The sequence below is a fragment of the Heloderma suspectum genome, chromosome 2 (assembly GCF_057233095.1).
Source record: "Heloderma suspectum isolate Gila_16-S chromosome 2, 16-S_ref, whole genome shotgun sequence".
In the NCBI taxonomy this organism is placed as follows: Eukaryota; Metazoa; Chordata; class Lepidosauria; order Squamata; family Helodermatidae; genus Heloderma; species Heloderma suspectum.
The window spans coordinates 153,449,129-153,473,956 of NC_139459.1; the positions used below are offsets into that span (position 1 = coordinate 153,449,129).

Below are 24,828 nucleotides of genomic sequence, written 5' to 3' on the forward strand. Positions count from 1 at the left end.
TTTCCATGTTTCTGGGAGTGGGGCTCCTTCCAGAATTTCATTAAATAATTCATGTAGTTGTGAGATCAAGGTGCCTTTGAATTGCTTGGAAATTCAGCAGTATATCCATCTACACCTGTTGATTTCTCTGTTTTTAGGTTTGAGATTACATCTTTGATTTCATCAACTGAGATTCTTTCCTCCAGCATTCAATTATCTTATAAAATCATTTGGTTTACTTTTGCTTTTTGCTAATATCCCTCTAACTTTATCTGATCTATATTAATAGTTTATATATGTATGTCCGTCCGTCTGTATGTATATATTTACAAATTCATCTTTTATTTTGGGTAAATCAAATATTCTATTGCCTTCTAAATTCTTTATGGCTACAATTTTATTCTTCATTCTACGGTTTTTGACCCTATTGGCTAACAATTTGGACCCTTTCCCATCAAATTCATAATATTTTTGTTTAAGGTATGACAAGTTAATCATTGTCTTATTTATATCGAATTTATCCAATTCTTTGCATTTTTGTTCTAATTCTTTCCTAATTTTGATTGATCTGTATCTATTGGTAAGTTTTTGAATTTCTAAATCCAAACTTGCTGTTTGTGTTCTCCGTTGTTTTCTTATTCTACTTAATTCTTGTATGCATATTCCACAGAAGTGTTTCCTATCTCAGTGTGGAAGACATACCTTCCAATGTGTTCTCTTTTATATACAGTTCTAAATTTTCCTGTATTTTTTTCTACTTGATTCGGTTGCTAATAAGATCAGGTGGAGTTTCCATGTCACTAAAAGCATCTCTTTAGACTTCTCAGTTATTTGTACATTTAGTGTAGTATGATCCATGACCTTAATTATATTAATTGTAGTGTTACTCACATTAGATAATTCTCCTTCAGATATTAGGGTAGCATCAGTTCTTGAGGAGGTATCATGCACTTTTGAATAAAAAGTAAAACTATAGTCATTTGGATTACATTCTCGCCACACTTCCCTTAGTCCATGGTTCTGAAATATCCTGGAAGCTTTCTTTGCATTTCCTTGTTTTACAAGTTGTCTTTATGAATTTAGTATACCTTTTTTCTTATCCTCCAATTATCTGGAATGTGGAATCCACCCCTTGGAGATGCCAATTCAGGTCTCCCCCTACTTTAGTTGTCACTGTAGAAAAATTGCTTATTAAGTGTGTTGTCTATAAAGTTACGTTGCTCATCATTTGGTGTATATATAGAAGCTAAAGTATATTTTCATTTTGGTTCAGTTTCCCTTCTATGAAGATATAGCGATGTCTGATATTGATTTTCAGTTACACTAGCCTTTTTGAATTTTTTGTAACTGAAAATCAGTATCAGATCGAATTAAGATAGTTACACCCCATCCTGGTGCATAAAACTGTTTATCCCCCTTTTTTTTTTGCAGGCATGAAAGTGTCTCTAACAGTTATTTCATGTCTTTCTTGTAAGAAAATAATATTTGCATTGGTGTCTTTTAGTAATTTATGTAATCTATTTCATTTTATTATTGTCCCTCTTCCTTTAATATTCAGGATACTTATTTGTAACTTACATATATTATCGTTTATATTTCTACAAGTCATATATACTTGACCATCAAATATAGAATCTTTCGCAACTTAAACAACAGCAAAACTACTGAAACCTTGAGAGAACAATCCCACAATTCCCTCTCCCCTTCTCTCCCTGGATCCTTCTGCAATATTTCCCCAACATGGGCTGCTAGACCCGCTTCGGAATAGCTTTTCCCCTGAACCTCCTGTTTTAGCACAGGAGAGTTCTTCCTGGGTGATCATATTTCACCCAGGTTTTCTTTTTTAAGCTTTCCTAATCTGAGGTTACAGTGAGCAAGATATATAATGCTATTAGATATTAACAGGGGTTATATCTGGGTCTTTCGTGAGACATCTTCGATCTTGAAAGTATAAAGTTTAATAACAACTTTTCTCTCTTCTTTCTCATCTAAACCTAATTGGATTTCTGTGTATGTTACTTACAGTCCCTCTGCTAGTACACAGTCCTCTTACACTTTTTAAGGAGTTTATTTCTTCTTATACTGAATTGCTTTTGTGATCTTGTTGGTAGCAGCTCTTCTCCTCTATCAGGTGCTGTTGGTTTTCCTCTCAGTGTTTTCCGTCTTTGAAGTAACTCCCAGCCCTCATGTGCCGTACTTGTGCTTCCTCCTCTCAGGATTCTTTCTGATGCAAATTCTGTAGGCAATTCTATTTTCAGAGCTTTGAATGTCTCCACCATTTCTTTTAAAGCCATTGCCACGTAATGACTGCACTTGTGATTAATTGTAATGCTGAAAGGAAAGCCACACTGGTAGGTAATGTCTGCTTCTTGTAGCTTTCTAGTAAATGGGTGAAAGAAATGCCTGTCACTTTTTTAAAGTTTCTGGAGCAAGGTCTGGTAAGATTAAGACAGGCATTCCATTGAATTGTTCTTTTACAGATTTTATCTTTTGCATAAATTCTTCCTTCTTTTTATATCTGACAAAGCAGATTATTATACCACAAGGTCTGTCAGCATTTACACTTTTTGGTCTTAACGCTCTGGGTACTCTTTTAAAATCTTCTTTTACTTGGAAGTCTGGTAGTAATTGACATCCATTGTGCTAAAAAGGATTTTAGTTCCCCGTTTCTGCTGATTCTATCAGTCCCCAAATTCTCACATTAATACATCTGTTCCGATTTTCTTCTCCTAATTTCATCTTAATCTGAATATTTTCTTGTTGTAATTGCTCAGTTTTATTCTTTGTTGTGGCTGCTAGGTTAAATGCTTCTGAGGCTGTACTTTCAACTGCCTGTACTTTAACATTAGTGTCTTCCAATTTTTGTCCCAAAATGTCTTTCCAGTTTTCTAACATTTCTTCTTTAAACTTGGTATATTGGGAAGCCAGTTCTGCTTTCCACTCTAGCAGTTCCTCCACTGGGGATCCGTTTGTAGTTTTTTTGCTGCGGGTGCCATCTTGCAAGGCTGTTTTATTTCTTCTTCTGGTAGGCCTGCTTCTTTAACTTAAATTTTAAAGAAGTCTAGTAATTTTTCCCCTCTAAGTTCAGATGTACTTGCCAGTTTGCTGTTTATGCCTTGTATTTGTGATATGTTTAGATTTAGAAATCCAATTTTTTAGTTTGTTCGTTTGTTTATTGTTGAGGAGCTCACTCAACCCATGTCTTTCTGCTTGCTCACATGCTCTGCCCCCTAGGAGGGAGAGTTGTAAGAGCTATTTTCTCAGTCTAAGCTTGTTAGTAAAAAGGTAAAGGTGTCCCCAACCAGTCGTGTCTGACTCTAGGGTGCGGTGCTCATCCCCGTTTCTAAGCCGAAGAGCCAGCGCTGTCCGAAGACGCTTCCGTGGTCATGTGGCCGGCATGACTGAACACTGAGGTGCACGGAGCGCTGTTACCTTTCCCACCAAGGCAGTACCTATTTATCTACTTGCAATTTCTTGCTTTCGAACTGCTAGGTTGGCAGAAGCTGGGACTGAAGACGGGAGCTCACTCCATCACGCAGCACTCGGGTCTCGAACTGCTGACCTTCTGACCTTCCAGTCTGCAGTTCAGCATCTTAACCACTAAGCGGGGAGCAGATTGAATTCCAGGTTATGGGATACAACTATAATGCAACTGATGAACAAAGACAACATCTTATCAATGGGCTCTGCGTGCAAGGGGTCTAATTTTCTCCAGTACAGTGATTTTCATATGTTACGCTACACACACTTTACTGATGGACCCACTAATGCTATCTTGACCTTGAGAACAGCTTGCCAACATTCCCCTCTTCTCCACATTTTGTTATACTTTCAACAACTCCAACTGTGGAAAGGATCAACGAAAGCCTATTATTGCTGTTATTATTGTTACTATTACTTCTTTTTATGAGGGAAAAGTGAAATGCTCTGGAAAAATGCAAGGATGTGCAATGGCACCTGAGAGACTAAGTTCACAGTCCAGCAAGCCCTTTTACATCCATGCCAGGGCTGGCATGCAGATGGTGAGGCCTTTGCTTTTCAAATACAAGCTCCGCCTCCTGTGTTGTGTTGCAAGCTAGTTTTAAAGCCACCACTTTGCAAATGAAATGATATCTCCCTCACATATCTTAGCTATGGATCACAGCCTAATGAGCTTAGTGTAAAGGAAGTGGAGAAAGCCTGCTTCTCTCAAGGGACTGCTGTTCATTTCCAATTTCGTACTTCAATGTATACACCCATCATAGTTACTCAAACCCGCACAGACCCAATATTTATTTATTTATTTACAACATTTGTATATCACTCCACATCTAAACAGATTTCGGAGCAGCGAACGAGATAAAATGAACAAATGATAAAAAGAAGCATGATGTTAAGATTATTCTTTAAAAAACAGAACCTTTATTCACCTTATAGGCCAGACCCCAGATGGCAGGCCTTCCAATGAAGACACATTTTGCCCCAAGTGCCAATGCTTTCAATACATCGCTTCCTGTTCGTATTCCACCGTCCAAGTAAACTTCAACTTTGCCTTGCACTGCAGCTGCCACTTCAATCAGAGCATCAATCTGTAAAAAGTCACAAATGAGAAACTCACGGAAAGAGGAGCATAAATGTGAGTGAGAACAAAGACATGCCCTCCAACATTTCACAATCACACTTGTAACATGGATCACTGTCTGAGCTCCTACTATACCAACGTACCATTATACATGAATGATGGTTCTGTTCCACCTACTGCACACTGTTTCCATTTACACTGCAATAACCTACCATGCACGTATTTAAAAGCCAAGAGTGTACTCTTTTTAGTAAAAGTATACTAGAAAAACATAATTGTCCTATAATATGTTTTCAACAGTTTGTTCTCTAGAGGACCTTTCTCCCTATGGGCTTCACCACGCCAGGCTTTTTATCCCACTACTTACTGGGGCTTCTGCTTCCAGATTCTTTGCGGGATTTGAATTGGTTCTTGACACAGCCAGTTTTTCTTTACAGCATAATGTTACCTGCCATTTACACTGGCGGGTGGAGCCTGGCAGGATGTTATTGGATGTCAGCAGCTTTGTATGCCCACTGTCCACCCCCTCTATAGCAGTCCCTCCCTGCTCTTAGCATGAACTTTTCCATTTCAACTTCCTTGCCTCCCCTTTTCACTTCTGCTGCCTCCGATCCTTACCTTGACAACTTTTATATACAATCCACAGTATGTTCGCAACTTCAGAAGTCTGCTGTCGCCCCGCCACGTGTGCAAGTTAGTATTGTCTTTGTAAAAGCAAGCAGTAACACTTTTCTTGCTCAAGTATATGCTTGGAGAGGGGATTGGGTGTGTAGGCCTGACTAGGTCTTGTAAGTAGTTTGGTTCAGGCGAGGTGCCTGACCTGATGGGATTTAGAGAATACCTATGTGTCTGACCATGAGAAGGTAATTGCAACTTGCTCATAAGCAGAAAATTCCTATCCACCAGAGTAACTCATCCCTAAAAGATAAGAAGGCCGCTGTGCTGATAAGACTGAGTACTAATTGGTTTCTGAGCATGCGTAGTGCCTTTTCTTTGTTCTCCAACGTTTAGTCCTTATGTTTCACAAGCTCTCACTGGGCTTTTGAGCCCCAATAGGATGCTCGCGCGCGCACGCACACACACACACACACAGGGATAGAGGAAGAGAGGGACAGTGGGTGGGGAATCAGCAGAAACAGGGAGAGTTTCTGCTCCTCCAATGAGAGCTGCCGTCTTTAAGAGCAGGAAAACAGCACAGCTCTCGAGTGTGAACTGAGCTCGCGCATTCAATCAAGAACTGCAACGGGGAAAATGGATGAGTGTGGATAATCACGTTTTAATGCGACTGCGTTTAACCCGACCAGATCCCGACTTCGTTGTGATGGCGGGCGCAATGTAGATCGGCCCTAGGGATGTTTGGATTTTGTTAAATCCATTCTGTCTGTGTTTTGTGGATTGCCAGGCATCTTCTGTTCTATCATCTGCTCATTGATGGAATTGGATTTTTTTAGTGATGTATGAGAATTTTGTTCCAGTTGCACTAATGCACATTAGCACAAATGCAAATTTGTGCAATTCCCCCCAGCAACAGGTCTGCAAGGCTGTGTGACTTGGAAGAAGCCGGTCTGCTGCGGAATCCACAGGTTGGATTCATAGAAATCAGAATTCATTTGAATCCATTGTGGATTTCCCCAACATCCCTACTAATAGCAGCCTTCCCCAACCTGGTGCTCTCCAGGTGTTTTGTACTACAGCTCCCATTAGGCCCAGGCAGCATGGCCAATGTCAGGGATGTTGGGACTTCTAGTCAAGAACATCTGGAGGGCACCAGGTTGGGGGAGGCTGCCTTATAAGGTTCACAGGATCTCAGTGTTGGAGGGAACCTTGGAGGCCCTCTAGGCCAGCCCATGGCTCAATGTGGAATCTGCAATGTAGGGTGCAACTACAGTATCCCAGATGGCCATCCAGCCCCCTATTTAAATACCTCCAGCAAAGGAGAGTCCACCATTTAGGAAGTCTGTTCTAGTGTCAAACAGCTCTTACCATTAGGAGGTTTCTCCTAATGCTTAGCCAAAATCTGTTTCCCTGCAATTTCCACCCGTTGGTTCTAGTCCTGCCCTCTGTTGCATCTTCTGCATGACAGCCCTTCCGATATCTGAACACCACTATCATGTCTCCCCTTAATTGTTTCTGTCCCACACGAAACATACACAATGCATTCAACTGTTCCTCATAGGAGGGTTTCCATATCCCTCACCATATTGCTCACTCTCCTCTGGTCACTCTCCTCCAGTTTGTCAATGTTTTTCTTAAAATGTGCCACCCAAAAATGGCAGTATTCTTTGGAAGAAACCATGACAGTTACATTGATATAAATCCAATATAGGTGTGTTGGGTAGCATACTCATAGAAGCATTCAGGTAAAATGATCTGTAACAGCACATGCATCTAACACAAAAAGTAATAATGCAACCCACAGTATTGTTATGGGCATGCACCCCACTTCTGAGTGGTGAGGAGTTCCAGCATTTACCCAGGATTATTTTCCACAGAACAAGGTTATGGGAGACTTATGGGGTTTCTGTGATACACAGGATATTTAGACGTATATACAGACTGAGCATAAGATGAAGGTTCACAATGCTAACACTCAGACAGATTCTTGCTCCTCATCAGATGTTCAAGAGAACCCATCGTGCCATAGGGTTTCCTGCAAAGAGCAAAACGAGCTCTCTGCCTCCTTTTCAGATCTAGTTCGAATACAGACTGACTTCCTGCTACACATGCAGACCTTGCCCACCCCCCTCCCCTTGTCTGTAAAGGGGAATAAAGAACGATGAGCCTCTCTGCCCATCAGCCATGCTGTCTTGAGCCATCTTAGCTCCTACTGAAATACATCACCAGAACATTGCCCCTGCTATTTCAGAGATATTACCTCATTACCTTTGGTGGCTTTACTTCCAGAAATCTTAAGGGTTACGTAGTTGGAAGGGATTCTGAATCTCTTTGCAGTCATAGGCACAGGGCTGTAAGTGTCAGGAATGTATCTGAGCGTGTGGAGATAGCTAGCAGCTCAGATTCAGAATGGGAACAGCCAGAACAGGGAGAGGCTCCCTCCCTAGTGAGCTCAGATATGGCAAGGCCTTCTTCTCCAGATCTTGGCACACAGATGGCTCGGCCTGAAGGGCCCCCCTCTCCTCCTCCATGAGAACCCAGGTCTCAGGGGAGGAGGAGAGTGAGGGGCGTGACTTGAGGGATGCGAGGGTCCGTCGCAGAGCGAAGCGGGAAAAGTTAGAGGTGGAGCTCAGACGCTCCTCCAGGTTGGCTATGTGTGACAGACTACATAGGAGGGGGCCACTGTAAGGGAGGGGCATCTCCCCTAAGCTAGTCTGGCCGGGAAGTTCTTGTTCAAACTGCAGGCAACTTCTCTAACTTCCACTTTGGCTCCTCTATTGGTATTCATAATTGTGTGGAGTAGCTGTTTCCTTTGTAGCCTGAGAGTTGCCTAGTATTTGTATTTGTAAGGAACCTGGTCATTAACTAATAAAGTAGTGAGCCTGAAGCCTGGTATCTTGGAGTGTGTTGATTGCAAAGGGGGAGGACAAAGGAACATGACAGTAAGGGACTCCTGAAAGTTCATTCAGACTTACTTTGGAGTAGACATATATAGACTAGCATTGGTAATTTGCCATAATCAGAAATATTTCAGTTGAAGTTTCAACTTCCCTCAATATGTTATTTTATGACTTGCTTATATATTGAAAAAGTAATTTTTAATTTCCTGTCTCCTAGTTGAGCAGAGCAGAGGAAGCTGCTCCAGCTGGTCTAGGGGCTATAAAAGCAAGCAAGCTCCCAGGGGGTGAGCAATCAGAGTGAGCAAACAGGGAGAGCAAACAGGAGTTTGATGGGGGAGTTGCAGTGGAAGAGGAGACAAAGGCAAAGTGGTAAGTGGGCTGGAGTAAGCCCAGGGACTTTCCATTCTGAGTCACCATGTGCTCCTGAGAGCTCCAATTGAATTGAGGGGGCGTGGCCTGATTAGTCTCAGCAGCTGTGTGGGGAGGGAGTTTCAGTCTGTTTCCTGTCTCCAAGCTGAACAGAGCAGAGAAAGCTGCTTCAGCTGGTCTAGGGGCTATAAAAGCAAGCAAGCTCTCAGAAAGCGAGCAATCAGAGTGAGCAAACAGGGAGAGCAAACGGGGGAGTTCGGCAAGAGAGGTCAAGGTCGAGGTCCCTAACAATTTTTTAAAATTTCTTTTTCTTGTTACACACACTTCCATACCAGTGGGATTCTGTTGTTAACCTCCAGTGAATAGAGGACAAAGCACAGGCTATCCCAGTACAGTCAGAAAGCTAGAAACATAAATGGAATAGAGACTATGGAAGGAAAAGACTCTCCAGTGGTGGTGATCTGCAAGGTCTGTGCAACGTTTGTTTTCTTACCTGAGATCAACATGGCCTACATGTGCAACAAGCGCAAGTTGATTACATAGCGGACCTGTAATCATCATGTCAGACTTTGAAACTCTGGGCAGGAAACTCAAGAACTTTGGGGCCCAGATAGTTTTCTCATCCATCCTTCCAGTAGTTAGAAGAGGGATAGAAAGGGAAAGAAAAATACTCCAGGTGAATGGCTACGAAGGTGGTGCAGACGCAGAGAGTTGGATTCTGGGACCACGAGGTATACTTCCTGGAAGATGGATTGTTGGCAAGGGATGGGTTGCACCTCACAAGGGCTGGGAAGAATGTGTTTGGCCACAGCATGAAGAACTTCATGAGGAGGGCCTTACACTGAATCCTATGGGGGGGGGGAGACGTAACTTTGGGGGTAACAATGGATGAAGGCTCATGCACCACAAAGGAGAGGACAGCTCTAATAGCACCCAATAATAGTCTTCAAAAACATGTAGGAAGAAAGCCAGACTATAAAGCACATGGTCTTCAATATCTATATACTAATGCCCAGAGTATGGGAAACAAACATAACAAACTTGAACTCTTAATATGGGAGGGAAATTATGACTTGATGGGTGTAACTGAGACTTGGTGGGTCTCACCACCAAGTCACCAAGTGACTCCCATGACTGGAATACAGCAACTGAAGGATATAACATGTTCAAAAAGAACAGAAGGAACAGAAAGGGAGGTGGAGTTGCACTGTATGTTAAAAATACATATCTTTGAAGAGAAATAAAGGAGGAAGAACTTGGTAGTCCCATCGAGAACATCTGGGTTAAAATAAATGGAGCAAAGAATAAAAGGAACATGGTGGTCGGAGTCTACTACCGGCCACCCAATCAAGGAGATGAGGATGAAACTTTTGAAAAGCAGATCGCCAATGTTTCAAGGAAGCATGATGTAGTAGCGACGGGGGACTTCAATTTCCCCGATATTTGTTGGGAGACAAATTCTGCAAAACATGGCCCCTCCAAGAAATTCCTGACTTGTGTTGCTGATAACTTCCTCCTACAGAAAGTGGAGGAAGGAACTAGAAGATCGGGTATCCTTGATTTGATCCTAACCAACAGAGATGACTTAGTGGATAAAGTAACAGTTATGGGAACTCTGGGGGAAAGTGGCCAGGTTATACTTGAGCTCTTGGTTCTAAAGGAAGCAAAAGCTGCGTGTAGCCAAACACGTACCCTAGATTTTAGGAAAGCCAATTTTATTAAACTCAGAACAATGATAAGTGAGGTCCCATGGCAAGTGACTCTAATAAGAAAAGGAATCCAAGATGGGTGGGAGTTTTTAAAAAAGGAAATTCTAAACAAACAATTCCAATAAGAATAAAAGGTGGATGACAACAGAAGAAGCCAATGTGGCTTCACAAAAAGCTTAGAGATGACCTGAAAACAAAGAAAAGGACACATATAGGAAATCAAAGGAAGGCTGAGCTACAAAGGAAGAATACAGGCAGGTAGCACAGAATTGCAGGAATGGCGTCAGGAAGGCTAAAGCTGAGAAGGAGCTGAGGTTAGTGAGGGATGTTAAAAGCAACAAAAAGGCTTTCTTCAGATACATGAATAGTAAAAGACAGAGGAAAGAAATGGTGGTTCAACTATTCAATAAGGATGGCAAAATGGTCACAAAGGAAAGGCAGAAGTGCTCACTTCCTACTTTGGCTCAGTCTTCTCTCGAAAGAGGGTCTATGAATCCCCTGGCAAAGGTGAAGTACAGGCTGAAGGGGCAGGATTGCAACTTGAGACTAAAAGGCATATGGTCAAGGAACACCTACTTACTTTGAATGAGTTCAAATCTGCAGGGCCAAATGAACTGCATCCTAGAGTAATAAAGGAACTGGCAGAAGAACTCTCAGAACCGCTGTCTATTATCTTTGAGAAATCATGGAGGACAGGTGAAGTGCCAGAGGACTGGAGGAGGGCTGATGTTATCCCTATCTTCAAAAAGGGCAAAAAGGAGGAACCTGGGTACTACAGTCCAGTCAGTCTAACATCAATCCCTGGGAAAATTCTGGAGCAGATGATACAGCAATCCATCTGGAAGCACCTTGAAAACAATGCGGTGATTACTCAAAGCCAACATGGATTTGTCAAGAAGAAATCCTGCCACATGAATCTGATCTCATGTTTTGATCAAGTAACCTCCCTTGTGGACTGTGGGAATGCTGTGGACATATATACCTTGACTTCAGCAAAGCTTTCGACAAAGTGCCCTATGATATCCTGATGAGCAAACTAGCTCAAAGTGGGCTAGATGAAACACCGATCAGGGGGATCCACAGTTGGCTACAGAATTGGACTTATCAATGGGATCTTCTCAAACTGGGGAGAGGTAATGAGTGGGGTACTGCAGGGCTCAGTCCTGGGCCCAGTGCTCTTCAACATTTTTATTAATGACTTGGATGAGGACGTGCAGGGAATACTGATCAAATTTGCAGATGACACAAAATTGGATGGGTTAGCTCATACCCTGGAAGACAGAAACAAAAGCCAAACTGATCTTGATAGACTAGAGTGCTGGGCAGAAAACAACAGAATGAAATTTAATAGGGATAAATGCCAAGTTCTGCACCTAGGAAAAAGAAACCAAATGCACAGTTACAAGATGGGGGAGACTTGGCTCAACAATACTACAAGTGAGAAGGATCTTGGAATTGTTGTCGATCACAAGCTGAATATGAGCCAACAACATGATGTGGCTGCAAAAAAGGCAAATGCTATTTTGGGCTGCATTACTAGAAGTATAGCTTCCAAATCATGTGAAGTACTAGTTCCCCTGTACTCAGCACTGGTTAGGCCTCATCTGGAGTACTGTGTCCAGTTCTGGGCACCACACTTTAAGAAGGATGCAGACAAACTGGAGAGGGTTCAGAGAAGGGCAACGAAGATGATTAGGGGACTGGAATCAAATTTCAGGAGAGACTGAAATAACTAAGCACGTTTAGCCTTGAGAAGAGGACTGAGGGGAGATATGATAGTGCTCATCAAGTACTTGAAAGGTTGTCACAGAGACGAAGGCCAGGATCGCTTCTTGATCATCCCAGAGTGCACGACATGGAATAATGGGCTGAAGTTACAGGAAGCCAGATTCCGGCTGAACATCAGGAAAAATTTCCTGACTGTTAGAGTAATACAACAATGGAACCAATTACTTAGGGAAGTTGTGGACTCTCCCACGCTGGAGGCATTCAAGACGAGGCTGGACAGCCATCTGTCAGGGATGGTTTGACTTAGGCTGGCTTCACACCTGAGTTTTTTTTTAGCAGGATTGTTCTTCTTTAATCACAGGTTTTCACAGAGGCTTTAAACAATGCTGCTGCTCTCCTGCAGCTATCTCACAACTTTTCTTCCCTTTTCCTGTGTTATCTGAGAACGGGGAAAATCCTGCATTTTCTGTGCTTGTGATTGAAATAGTCATTTCCCCCTATGTATTTCCCTTCAGTGCTTTCCCTTTGTGTGGGCATGTGCTAGGGGGTGTTGCTGGGCAGTGTTGAATTACACTGTCATGACAACAAATTGGTGGGAAGTGGGGAAGGTCACTGACCGTGTTTCCAGTGACCGTTTCTGCCTCTCTCTCATTCCACTACAGGTTCAGAGATCCCCTTGAGGACAGTAATGCTTTCTTCTGAGTAAACTCATTGGCTGTAAGGCTTTCCTTTCCTGGGAGTAAGTGCCATTGAAATCTGTGTGGCTTGCTTCTGAGTAGGTATGCATAGGAGTGCATTGTAAGTCTACTTAGAGTAGCAGTCTTAAGCTCTCCCATCCCCTTCAGTGCATTTACTTGGAACCTCCCGCTCCCATTGACTTCACTGACTGCTTCTTCTCCCTTTTGCTCACCAGATTGATGGGCTTTTTTCTTCCCAGGGTGGAAGGGGGAGTTTCCCTTCTCAGCCATGCAGGAGAAAGGCTTGACAGTTAGGATTTCAATGGGTATTAAAAGTGCCTTTTCTCCTCACCTGAATAAATTCATCATGCAGAGCTTGGAATGGTCATTTTTAATGGTTTCCTTTTGGGGTGTGGAGTTGTTTTAGATAAGGCAGTAATGCTGAGGAGGTTTTCCATAGTACTCCCTCCCACCTAGCCAGCCACTTTCTGTTCTCCTAGCCCACCTTGCAGGGTCATTGGGAAGCCAGAATAAGGGGGAAGAGCAACAACAGTGGGGGTGGGGAGCAAGCCAGGTCTAATGAAGAAGGTGTCCCCCGTGAAGTGGTCACTGGGCGGGGGAGGGGGGAGGCTGCTAGGGATGGCTTGGTGCATTGAGTATATACAAGTCTGTTTGTGGATTTCTTACTTCTGTAGTTGGGAACCTGGAAATCAGTATACCCTTCAAACTCAGTAGTACAAGCAATATACTGTATTTAATTCCATCACACACTGGCATATTTAGCAGAGAAGGACTAGCAGCGCCAGCAACCTCGGGGTAAGCCACTGAGAAGACTCTCTCTACCTCACCACCAAGTCGAAGGAGGGGTGCAGGGGACCAGCTCCCTTAGCCCTTTATCCCGGTCATTAGAAGGGCATCTGACTTCCCTCCTGCTGAGGAGGAGTGGTGGGATGGGGCAGAGCCTTCAATCATGTTACAGGAACCAATGATCAGGGGAGAGGAGGGGGTATGGAGCCAGCAACCCCCTTCTGTCCTGATTGTTCCATGCAGCTCCACCCACCCATGCAAAGATATAATGCAGAGGGACACGCTAGGAGAGATGCCTGTTTACAGGGCCAGTGTAAATCCCAGAAAGGATCTGGAATCAAAAGGACTGGTTTGTAGTGAGATAAAATGCCAGGTGTGATAAGAACCTTAGATTCCTACACTGAGCAGGGGGTTGGACTCGATGGTCTTTTAGGCCCCGTCCAAACCTACTATTCTATGATTCTATGATTTTATGATAAAAGTTTTCCTTTTAAGAAAGGGAACTGTGGTGTACACTCTTTGTTCTCTCCAATTTTGATAGCTTTGGTCATTTGCCATCATTGCATTTATTTTAATTTTAAAATATTTCTGTGCCACCGTCACATAAAACATAACCAGGCAGTGTACAATAATAAAGATATAAATATGCATCATAACTAAAACAATCAGCTGTACAAGATAATACATTTAAAATTAAAAGGCCATTTGCATGTTCGGTATTGTGAACAATATCCACATCCTCATTTACAGCATGTTCACACATAACAGAACGAAGGTTGGCTATGCCTGAAGACTTAAGAATACTTTGTAGAGCAAGATCAACTATTCTGCAGGTGTTTCATGCAAATTGAAATGGGTAATAATAAAACTCCTTTTTTCACCAAGATCAGTGCTGGATTAGCCATAGAACACACCTGTATAATGATTCTGTGCCAGCCAGCACTCTTTCCTGCAAGTTTAGGGGCCTTGTTAATTTCTTTAATAAGAGTTGTTTTTATGGCAGGTTTAAATAAAACAGGGGTGGGCAACACATGGCCTGCGTGCCACATCTGCCCCGTCACACACGCCCTGCTGCTCCCCCATTTTTTTCATTGTTTTGGGGGAAAAGGTATCTGTAGTGGCTACAGAATGCCCCAAAGGTCAAAATTAGCTTGTTTGCAATCTAACATTGACTGTTTTGGTGCTCCACAACTACCAGGACACCATTCCCACCCCCAGTATCCATGGGGTTGGGGGGTGGGTACAACTCATGAAGGGAGTATCTGGGGAGTGAAAATGGTCTCTGGACATCCTGAAAGGGTAAAGTTAGATGAAGGGTTTGAAGAGGAGCAGTCAAGCTGAGCAGACAAGTGTTCATACTAGATGGGGACGGGAGAGATTAAAAGCAAAACAAACCTTTGAACCTAAAACCTGGGCAGGCATTGGCTGCGGGAGAGGGCAGGCAATGAGGTATTTGCATAAGCATGCTACAGGAAGACTTTGCATGAGCCATTTTTGTCCTGGACGCCTTTTACTTCCTAGGACTGTTTGGTCATGAAAACATTATTGCTGACCAACAGTACACAGAGTGTTTCCACGGCTTGGCCCTGGAAAGGGGCTCCTGCATCTTGGGTGTGTTCAACATGAGGATATAATGTACCCACTCTGTTATTTAGCCTTTGAAAAAGACACCTCAGAACACACAATGGAAGCAGGAAGATACCTTAAAGTAGTGGAAATGCACCATTGGTGCTTCCCGAAGGACAGTTCCTAGCATTAACAATCAAAAAGCTTTGTGCAGCTATTCTGACTTTTAAGAACATAAGAAGGGCCCTGCTGGATCAGACCAGGGGTCCATCTAGTCCAGCACTCCGTTCACACGGTGGCCAACCAGCTGTCGACAGGGAACCCCAAGCAAGGCATGAGCGCAACAGCACCCTCCCGCCCATGTTCCCCAATAACTGGTGTACATAAGCTCACTGCCTCTGGTACTGGAGGTAGCACATAGCTATCAAGACTAGTAGCCATTGATAGCCTTTTCCTCCAGGAATTTGTCCAAACTCCTTTTAAAGCCATCCAAATTGGTGGCCATCACTACATCCTGTGGTAGTGTATTCCATAGTTTAACTATGTGCTGTGTGAAGAAGTACTTCCTTTTATCTGCCTTGGATCTCCCACCAATCAGCTCCATGGGATGACCCCAGGTTCTAGTATTTTGAGAGAGGGAGAAAAATGTCTCCCTATCCACATTCTGCACACCATGCATAATTTTGTAGACCTCTATCATGTCTCCCCTTACCCTCCTTTTTCCCAAGCTAAACAAGCCCAGTTGTTGTAACCTTCTGTTAGGGCTCCAGCCCCTTGATCATTTTAGTTGCCCCTTTCTGCACTTTTTCCAGCTCTACAATAGGTGTGGTGACCAGAATTGGACACAGTATTCCAAGTAAGGTTGCACCATAGATTTGTATGAGGTCAGTATGATGTTGGCAGTATTATTCTCAATTCTTTTTTCTAATTATGCCTAACATGGAGTTTGCCTTCTTTATAGCGGCTTGTGCACACATAAGGAAATAAACCACAGCTGTGGCCATGGCCACTTCTATGCATGCAGGCACGATAGACAATGGCCCATCACTTACACTGGCAGGTACCCCATCGAGCTGTCTCCCTCCGTGGTTGGATACTATAATCCCTTGAACACCATGTCTCACAGCCAGCTCAGCATCTTCCTTTGTCAGAATACCCTTGATGATGAGAGGCAGGCGTGTCAAGCTCTGTAGCCAGGAGATATCATTCCAATTGACAGAGGGGTCTATGGAGCCAGAAGGCAACCCATATTCTGTGCAGTCTTCAACCTGAAGCAAAGGCGTGAAAGGAGAACGTATTGCTGCTTACAGTATGTCTCTTAAACATTAAAGTTTGGTATATTGGACCTGCAAGGAACTTTTCTCTGCATTGCCCTCTATCATCTCTCCTGTAGTGAGGGCAGGTTTGGATAAATTCTCTATTTCCTCTTGGGGCTTCATTTGTTTTTCTCTATTATTACAGTAATTCCATCTCCCTCAGGGAAGTGGTTTCCAGACCTGCTACTTTCAGGGATGCTTTGCACATCCATTGGTCCACTTGATGGAGTGATGGCCAGGACTCATGAACTGGGAATGTGCATGAACTCGCCTATTCATGTTGCGGAGTGACTAGTGGCAGGCAAGCTGTCTTTCAAGGGCACCTGCTCGCCATGACTGATTCTGTCATGAGGAACTCCTCACACACCTTGAAGGAACCCAAAGGCTCTGCAGAACACAGTCTGAATACCACTGAAAAGATCCCGAAGGTTGTGTCAGTAGGCACTGTAAGGCAAGGCCTCCAGACCTGCCTCAGGCTCCTGAACAGAGTACCCCCTCCCTGGGCAACACTCTCACCTGGAAAAAGTCAGCTGCAGTCAGAAGTGGGGCATGGGTGGGGGGACAAAAAGCTATTTAAACATACTCTCTTTGTGGGTGTGTGGAAGGAGTAGGCAGAGAGTGCCGGGCAGCAGAGACAGTCTTTAGCAGCTGCCCAAACTGGGAAGGAAGTGGGAAGGTGTGGAGGTGAGAGTTGAAGAGGGGCAGGATTGTGACCTAGGAGAGCAGTCTTTCCAGATCCTTTTTCCTCCATTAAAGAGGACTCACTTTGTTTTTGTCATCTTTGTCCTCTAGTGGACACTGATGGGAGTGCAGTAACTGCAAGCCCTGATTTTGCTACTGGTGCTTCCAGTAGCAAAATGGGGTCTAGATGATGTTGTCTTCAGTTTGTACCTATCCTATGTTTTCCCACTGCTTGACCCACTGTTTTTTTCCTTACCTTTAAAGTTCTGTTAAGGAAGGGCCCAGCAAAGGCTCTCGCTACTGGGAGTCAGGAACCCAGTAATGGGCACTCACAAGCCCTTGTTCCCCATGCTCTGGCTCTTCTCGCACCCTGAGCTCAGAAAGGGTATGGCTACAGGCACCTTCCCCCACATCCACACTTCTGGCTTTCACTGGCACTCTGGAAATCTTGCCTGACACTTATTCTGAGGACATTTTATTTTGAATCTCCCAATGCAGGGTCTCAAGTAGGGGGAAGATGCCCATCCGATGTGTAAGGGTGTGTTAGACTTTGGGGGGGATTTTCTGTCTGCCACCTCAGACCATGGTGTGGAAGAAGAAAAACAGTACTGCAACCATGGATATGGATATGAAGTTCCCTCCGTGAGGCAGCCAAAGCTTTAGGGGCATTGTTGGCCCTTAAAATCAATAGCTTCTAGGGATGTGTAGTAAGCATGCCCGTTAATTGTCAGTCCGATTTTTGCCCCGCCGAAAAAGCAATTTCAGTGGGATTTCGGCTCAGGTACAAACGCCTCTACACACTGCCTTACCAGGGTTACTAGTGGATGCGAGTAGGACTCCCTTTCAGACCTTGCCAGTTCAGCACAGCAAAGTCTGAACTGGGGAGGCTGGGGCCAGAGCATCCAGAAGTGTAGGCCCCATCCCAGTACCCTCTGTGAGCTCTTACACATGCTCTTGAATGCCGGAACAGTCCTTAAGTGGAAAAGGTGGCAGCCCTCGGCAAAGCCTGATTTGCTGTTTGTGTAAAAATAAATAAATCATATCTTAAGTGTTTTAATGTTGGCAGGTGTCATATATGAAATCTCATTAGAGAGCCAGTGTGGTGTAGTGGTTAGAGTGTTGGACTGGGACTCAGGAGATCCAGGTTCTAGTCCCCACTTAGCCATGAAGCTCACTGAGTGACTTTGGCCAGTCACTGCCTCTCAACCTAACCTACCTCACAGGGTTGTTGTGAGGAGAAAATGGAGAGGAGGCAGGTTATGTAAGTCACCTTGGGTTCCTTGGAGGAAAAAAGGTGGGATATAAATGTAATAATAAAGAAATCTAAAATTATATATTAAATATCATTGCATGCAATCTTTTAAATATAATCAGATTCTAAAACCATTGCATATCACCTTTCATAGACTAAATACTGCTGAATATTAGCTATCTCATACTATCAAATAATAAATAGGAAATGTGATATATCTAATGTGAAATTCAAATATCATTGAATGTCAAATACCTATTGAATGTCAGATATCTGGTGAATATTCAGGTAAATGTGTAAGGAGTATCTGGTGAATACTTAGCTCCAACATTTATGTAGAAATTTGAGAACTTGGAAGAAAACTTGTTTCTGGTCAATGATAGCTGATGTGAGTCCTCCAGAATCAGCAACATCCCAGCAGAGCAAGTACTGTGGCAGCAGGAGAATCAGTGAAGGGGCAGGTGGGAGTCAGTTTCTCCTGACCAGCATCAACTCTCTGCTCCTTCACTGCTGCTACAGTAGTCCGCTGGCCTTGGGAAGGGCTGTTATCTCCAGCTCTCTGAAACAGCGGAGGGCCTGGTTCCCTGGGAGTGTTTGGCATCCAGTCATTGGTTGTCTCCCCAGGAAGCCTGGACTTAAGGGAAGCTGATGTGCATGGTGGTGGCTCCAAAATGGGCGACAACAAAGGGGGGGGGTCGTCCCTTTGGGGGAGCTGCTTCAGGGGACAGTGAGGGCCATATCCCTTGTTTTTCTTCTCTCTGTTTTCCCCTTCTTTCTCTTCTGCTTGTGAGGAGTGAGGGGGTGGGCTAGGGCTGTCCTGAGGTTGGGTGTCTGTGGCCTTTTGAATGTATTTCATGTGTTTGTTTTTCCAATTAGGCTCTTTATTATTTTTTATGGGTTAAGTATTGAAGGTGAAAGGGAGGTGATTTTATACCCCAGGGTGAGAGCCTGCTGGTGTTGAATTGTGCCCCTCCTGGGTGAGAGATGGGAGGGGAGTGTTCGGGTGTGCATTCCAGGTGAGAGATAGGATGTTGGGCTTGACTGTGCTGTTATTCTGCCTAATGTCGTTCAGTCTGACATTCTTTTTGAGACTAAGTCAACATTATGTGTATAGGGGCAGCAATAACAGTGGTGGGGGTACGGGGAGATATGGCACTGACAGAGCAAAAACCCATAGGAGAAGGGAGGGCAGGTATCTGACACCTATCTGGTCTTCTGGTTGCCCTGTCAGCCCAGGTACCTTGGGGAGTGGGCGAAGCCACCTGCAGAATCTTTGCCTGCTTCTATGCCAGGTCAGTCCGGAATAAGATCGAAACTATCCATGATTTAATCTTGGGTAAAAAAGATGCATTATGGAGACTTGGCTGGGGGAGATAAATGGGCCTGTATGGGCGCAGCTTCTCCGTGTCAAGTACTCTGTGGTAGAATGGTTAAGGAGAAGTGAATGGGGAGGCGATGTAGTGGTGGTCCATAAAGATAACATCCCCCTGACCAAACTCACTGTGAAGGAACTAGCTCACACTGAGTGTGTATACTACAGCCTCAGGACTAGGGACAGAATTCTGTTAGTGTACCAGCCACCCCACTACCTAATGGAGTCTCTAACTGAGCTCACAGAGCTGGTCTCAGAGCTGGTGCTGGAGTCGCCAAGTCTTTTAGTTTTGGGTGACTTCAACATCCCCCTCGGGTCTGGCTTGTCAGTCAGGAGTTTATGACGGCCATGACAACCATGGGCCTGTCCCAGGTGGTCAAGGGGCCAACACATGAAGCTGGTCACATGCTCGATTTGATCTTATGTTCCAATCAGGAGAATGAACTGTGGGTGGGGGTTTTATCTGTCTCCATGTTGTCATGGATGGGTCACTGTCTAGTCAGGGCTAGTATCATGGCTACTACCCACCTCTGCAGGGGTGGTGCACCAATTAAGATGATCTGTCCCCAAAGGCTAATGGATCCATTGTGATTCCAAAATGCCGTAGGGGGTTTCTCGGCTGGTGCCGCATCTGCCCCTGTCGAGTCCCTTGTCTCTGTGTGGAATGAAGATCTGACCAGGGTTATCGACACGGTTGCTCCTAGATGTCCTTTCCTACCCGATCCCAAACAAGCTCCATGGTGTACCGAAGAACTGAGGGAGTTGAAGCAGCGAGGACAACAACTAGAGCGCCGATGGTGGAAAACCCAACTTGAATCCAACAAGACAATAGGGATCATTTGAAGGCCTACAGGGTGGCGATATGTGCAGTGAAGAGAGCTTTCCACTATACACATATTGCATCCGCGAGCTCGCATTCAGCTCAGCTGTTCAGGGTGGTTAGGGAGCTGAGTCAGCCGCCCACACACACACACACACAGAATCCGATTTTAGATCTTTCAGTAGCTTGCTGTGATGCCTTTAATGAGTTTTTTGTAGATAAAATATCTCGGATATGAGCCAACTTGGATGCTGTCATGGGGATAGAGATCAACAGTGGAGTGTCCAGCAACTCTGCCTGCATGATTAAATTAGATCATTTGCAGCTTGTGACTCCTGATGATGTGGATAGGGATGGTGCGGGTGCCCAATTCGGTCTGGGAGTCTGGTGGATTCCCCCCTGCCCACACCCCCAAGCCATTCCTGCCAAGCCCCTGTCTGCCCCACCCCCCATGCTCACTGAGCTGCCTGCACTGACCCAGGCCCCGTCCTCCAGTGTCGCGATTGCCACTTTACCAAAAAAAAGGCAATTGTGCATAAATGCACATAGAACTATACGCAAAATGGTGCTGTGAATCACCCTTGTATGCAAGATTACAGGCGCAAATAGCCCATTTACACCTGTAATCTTGCGTGTATCGCAATTCACGGCACCATTTTGCATATAGCTATATGTGCGTATATTCGTGATTGCCATTTTTTTGCAAAATGAAGATCGTGACACCAGAGGACGGGGCCCAGATGAGTGAGGGCGGCTTGGTGAGTGCAGCGGGGTGTGTGTGTTTGAGCGTGGGTCCAGGGATGTGCAAGCAGGGGCAGGGACTGGACAGGTGCTGGGAGAACCCAGACAGGGGGGCACCTGTCCATCCCTAGAAGTGGACAAGCTGCTTGGTTTGGTCAAAAAGACAACTTGGCCTCTCAATCCTTGCCCATCCTGGCTTGTAGTCCAGGGAGGGGAGATGGTAAAGCAATTTTTGCTGAATATTATTAATGCCTCCTTAAGGGAAGGTAGTTTTACATCTTGTCTGAAAGAAGCAATTATCAGACTGTTTCTGAAGAAGCCCTCCCTTGATCCCCTGAACTTCAATAATTGTAGGCCAGTAAGTAATTTACCATTTTGGGGCAAGGTAATCAAGAAGGTAATCAAGAAGGTAATCAAGAACTTGTGGCAAGTTCTTGGTGGTAAGGGGATACCAAGTCATCTTGTCTGCCTCCTGAGGAATCTGTATAACGACCAAGTAGCAACGGTAAGAACAGACCACAGAACAACGGACTGGTTTAAGATTGGGAAAGGAGTACGGCAGGGTTGTATACTCTCACCCTACCTATTCAACCTGTACGCAGAACACATCATGCGACATGCTGGGTTTGATGAATCCAAGGCTGGAGTTAAAATCTCTGGAAGAAACATTAACAGTCTCAGATATGCAGATGATACCACTTTGATGGCTGAAAGCGAGGAGGAGCTGAGGAACCTCATGATGAAGGTGAAAGAAGAAAGTGCAAAAGCTGGGTTGCAGTTAAACCTTAAAAAAACCCCAAGATTATGGCAACCAGCTTGATTGATAACTGGCAAATAGAGGGAGAAAACGTGGAGGCAGTGACAGACTTTGTCTTTCTAGGCACAAAGATTACTGCAGACGCTGACTGCAGCCAGGAAATCAGAAGACGTTTACTTCTTGGGAGGAGAGCAATGACAAATCTTGATAAAATAGTTAAGAGCAGAGACATCACACTGACAACAAAGGTCCGCATAGTGAAAGCAGTGGTATTCCCCGGAGTAACCTATGGCTGCGAGAGCTGGACCACAAGGAAGGCTGAGTGAAGGAAGATAGATGCTTTTAAACTGTGGTGTTGGAGGAAAATTCTGAGAGTGCCTTGGACTGCAAGAAGATCAAACCAGTCCATCCTCCAGGCAATAAAGCCAGACCGCTCACTTGAGGGAGTGATATTAAAGGCAAAACTGACGTACTTTGGCCACATAATGAGAAGACAGGAGACCCTGGAGAAGATGCTGATGCTAGGGAAAGTGAAAGGCAAAAGGAAGAGGGGCCGACCAAGGGCAAGATGGATGGATGATATTCTGGAGGTGACGGACTCGACTCTGGGGGAGCTGGGGGTGGCGACGGCCGACAGGAAGCTCTGGCATGGGCTGGTCCATGAAGTCACGAAGAGTCAGAAGCGATCGAACAAATAAACAACAAAAATCAAGAAGGCAGTGTCCATTCAGCTCCAAGCAATCTTGGATGAAATTGATTACCTGGACCCATTTCAAACTGGCTTCAGAGCAGGATACAGAGTTGAGACTGCCATGGTCGCCCTGATGGATGATCTTTGCCTGGCAATCGATAGGGAGAGTGCATCCCTATTGGTACTTTTGGACCTCTCAGCAGCATTCAGTACCATCCACCATAGTATCCTTTTGGATTGCCTGAGGGAGTTGGGGGCACTGCTCTGCAGTGGTTCCTCTCCTTCCTCTCTAGACAGTTCCAGATGGTGTTGCTTGGGGGGAATTGCTCCTTGAAAAAGGAGCAGTTATGTGGAATCCCTCGGGCTCCATCCTATCTCCAATGCTTTTTAATATCTGCATGAAACCGCTGGGAGAGATCATCAGGAGATTTGGGGCCAGGTGTTATCAGTATGCTGATGACACCCAAATCGATTTCTCCTTAACATCTTTATTCAAGGAAGGTATGACTCCTCTGAATGACTGACTGAAGTCGGCAATGGGCTGGATGAGGGAGAACAAGCTGAAGTTGAATCCAGGCAAGACAGAAGTGCTCATCGTGAAGGGTCCTAATTCAGGTATTGAGGTATGCCAACCAGTTCTGGATGGGGTTGCACTCCCCCTGAAGGAGCAAGTTTGTAGTTTGGGGGTGCATCTTGACCCAGCCCTGCTCCTGGCACCCCAGGTGGAGGCAACGGTGAGAAGTGCCTGTTATCAGCTTCGGCTGATATGCCAGCTACGCCCATTCCTGGAACATGTGGACCTGGTAACGGTGGTGCACGCGCTGGTAACCGCTAGGCTTGATTTCTGTAACATGCTTTACTTGGGGCTGCCTGTACATCTACTCTGGAAACTCCGACTGGTACAAAATATAGCAGCCAGGCTGGTCTCCAGGACACTGTGTGGAGACCATATTATACTGGTTTTAAAATCTTTACACTGGCTGCCAATGTGTTTCTGGGCAACATAAAAAGTGCTGGTTCTTACCTTTAAGGCCTTACGTGGTCTAGGTCCAAGGTACCTTAGGGAGTGCCTTCTTGCCTATGTCCCAGTGCGCCACTTAAAGTCCTCTGAGGGCTATCTGCTGCGGCTGCCTAATGTGAGATTAGCAGCCACACACAGGAGGATCTTTTCCTTTGTTGCCCCTCAGTTGTGGAACGAGCTGCCAGTTGAAATGCGCCTGCTGACTTCTTTGAATGTTTTTAAGTGGGAATTAAAGACTCTATTATTCTGGCAGGCCTTCCTTTTTTAGAATTCTTGTCCTTCTTTGTTGATTGTTACATACTGTTTTTATGCTGGATTGTTTTTATTGTTGAGTTTCTTGTTAAATTGTTTTTAACTTTTTACACTACCTAAAGTATCTTGTATATAGGCAGTTTATAAATTGAATTAATTATAATGATGGTGGTGATGATGATGACGATGATGATATTCAGTCATGTCTTCTTCCTTCCTAGCCTTGGGCTCATCTCCACTGTTGACACTTTGTTTCAATGATCCAACGCATGGTTTCCCAAAAGGTAACTCTGCCATGTATGAACATGGTGCTGAACAAATATACTGGGTCAGTTCAGACATTATACCAAACCACACTTAAAGAAGCTTAACTATGATTTGGTGTGATGTCTGAAATGATAAACCATGGTTTGCAACTGTCTGGCAAACTAGAATCAGAAACTATGTGGGTTTCCAAATCATGGTTTGTGCTAACTGTGTCTTGGTGTGATGTCTGAATTATCTAACCATAGTTATTTATGGTCATCATTCAGCCTTCAGACAGCATGCACCATGGAGATGGGAGTGAACTTATAAAGCTGAAAGCTGAGAGGACAAACACTGAAAATAGGCATGCAACTCTAAATCGTGGTTTCCTGTTGCAAATTTTGGCAAGTCAGCCCATGGTAACTCCATCCATTCTCTCATACACTTTTGTATGGAATACTGTTAAAAATTTACTAACCTCAAAGACACCTTCGAAGTTCTTGAGTGTAATGGAAGACAAGAATTGGAAGTTGTTGCGGATGTCATCACGTCTCTTACCACTGTATGGCAGATCAGCTGTGAGCACCAGGGCCTGGAACCCCAGTGATTCCACCCGTTGCACCAGCTGCTCTGAGAATGTCCTCTTCCGGTGAATGTAGAGTTGGAACCATCGGAAACCAGAAGGTGCAGCAGCAACAATTTCTTCCACAGAGCAATTGGAGTACGTGCTGGCAATGTAGCAGGTGTTCATGGCTTCTGCCGCTTCAG

The 24,828-nt window shown here is 44.5% G+C and overlaps 1 protein-coding gene across 1 annotated transcript in view; it reads right to left on the reverse strand.

Moving 5' to 3' along the window:
* The window catches only part of HAO2 (hydroxyacid oxidase 2), a 55,261-nt gene that overhangs the window by 7,645 nt on the left and 22,788 nt on the right, over positions 1-24,828 (reverse strand). The window contains exons 4-6 of the mRNA XM_084832191.1: positions 24,539-24,822; positions 15,964-16,179; positions 4,389-4,547 (exon numbers count right to left, since the gene is read on the reverse strand). Coding sequence (XP_084688317.1) covers positions 4,389-4,547; positions 15,964-16,179; positions 24,539-24,822 — 659 coding nt within the window. The remainder of the gene's footprint in view (positions 1-4,388; positions 4,548-15,963; positions 16,180-24,538; positions 24,823-24,828) is intronic.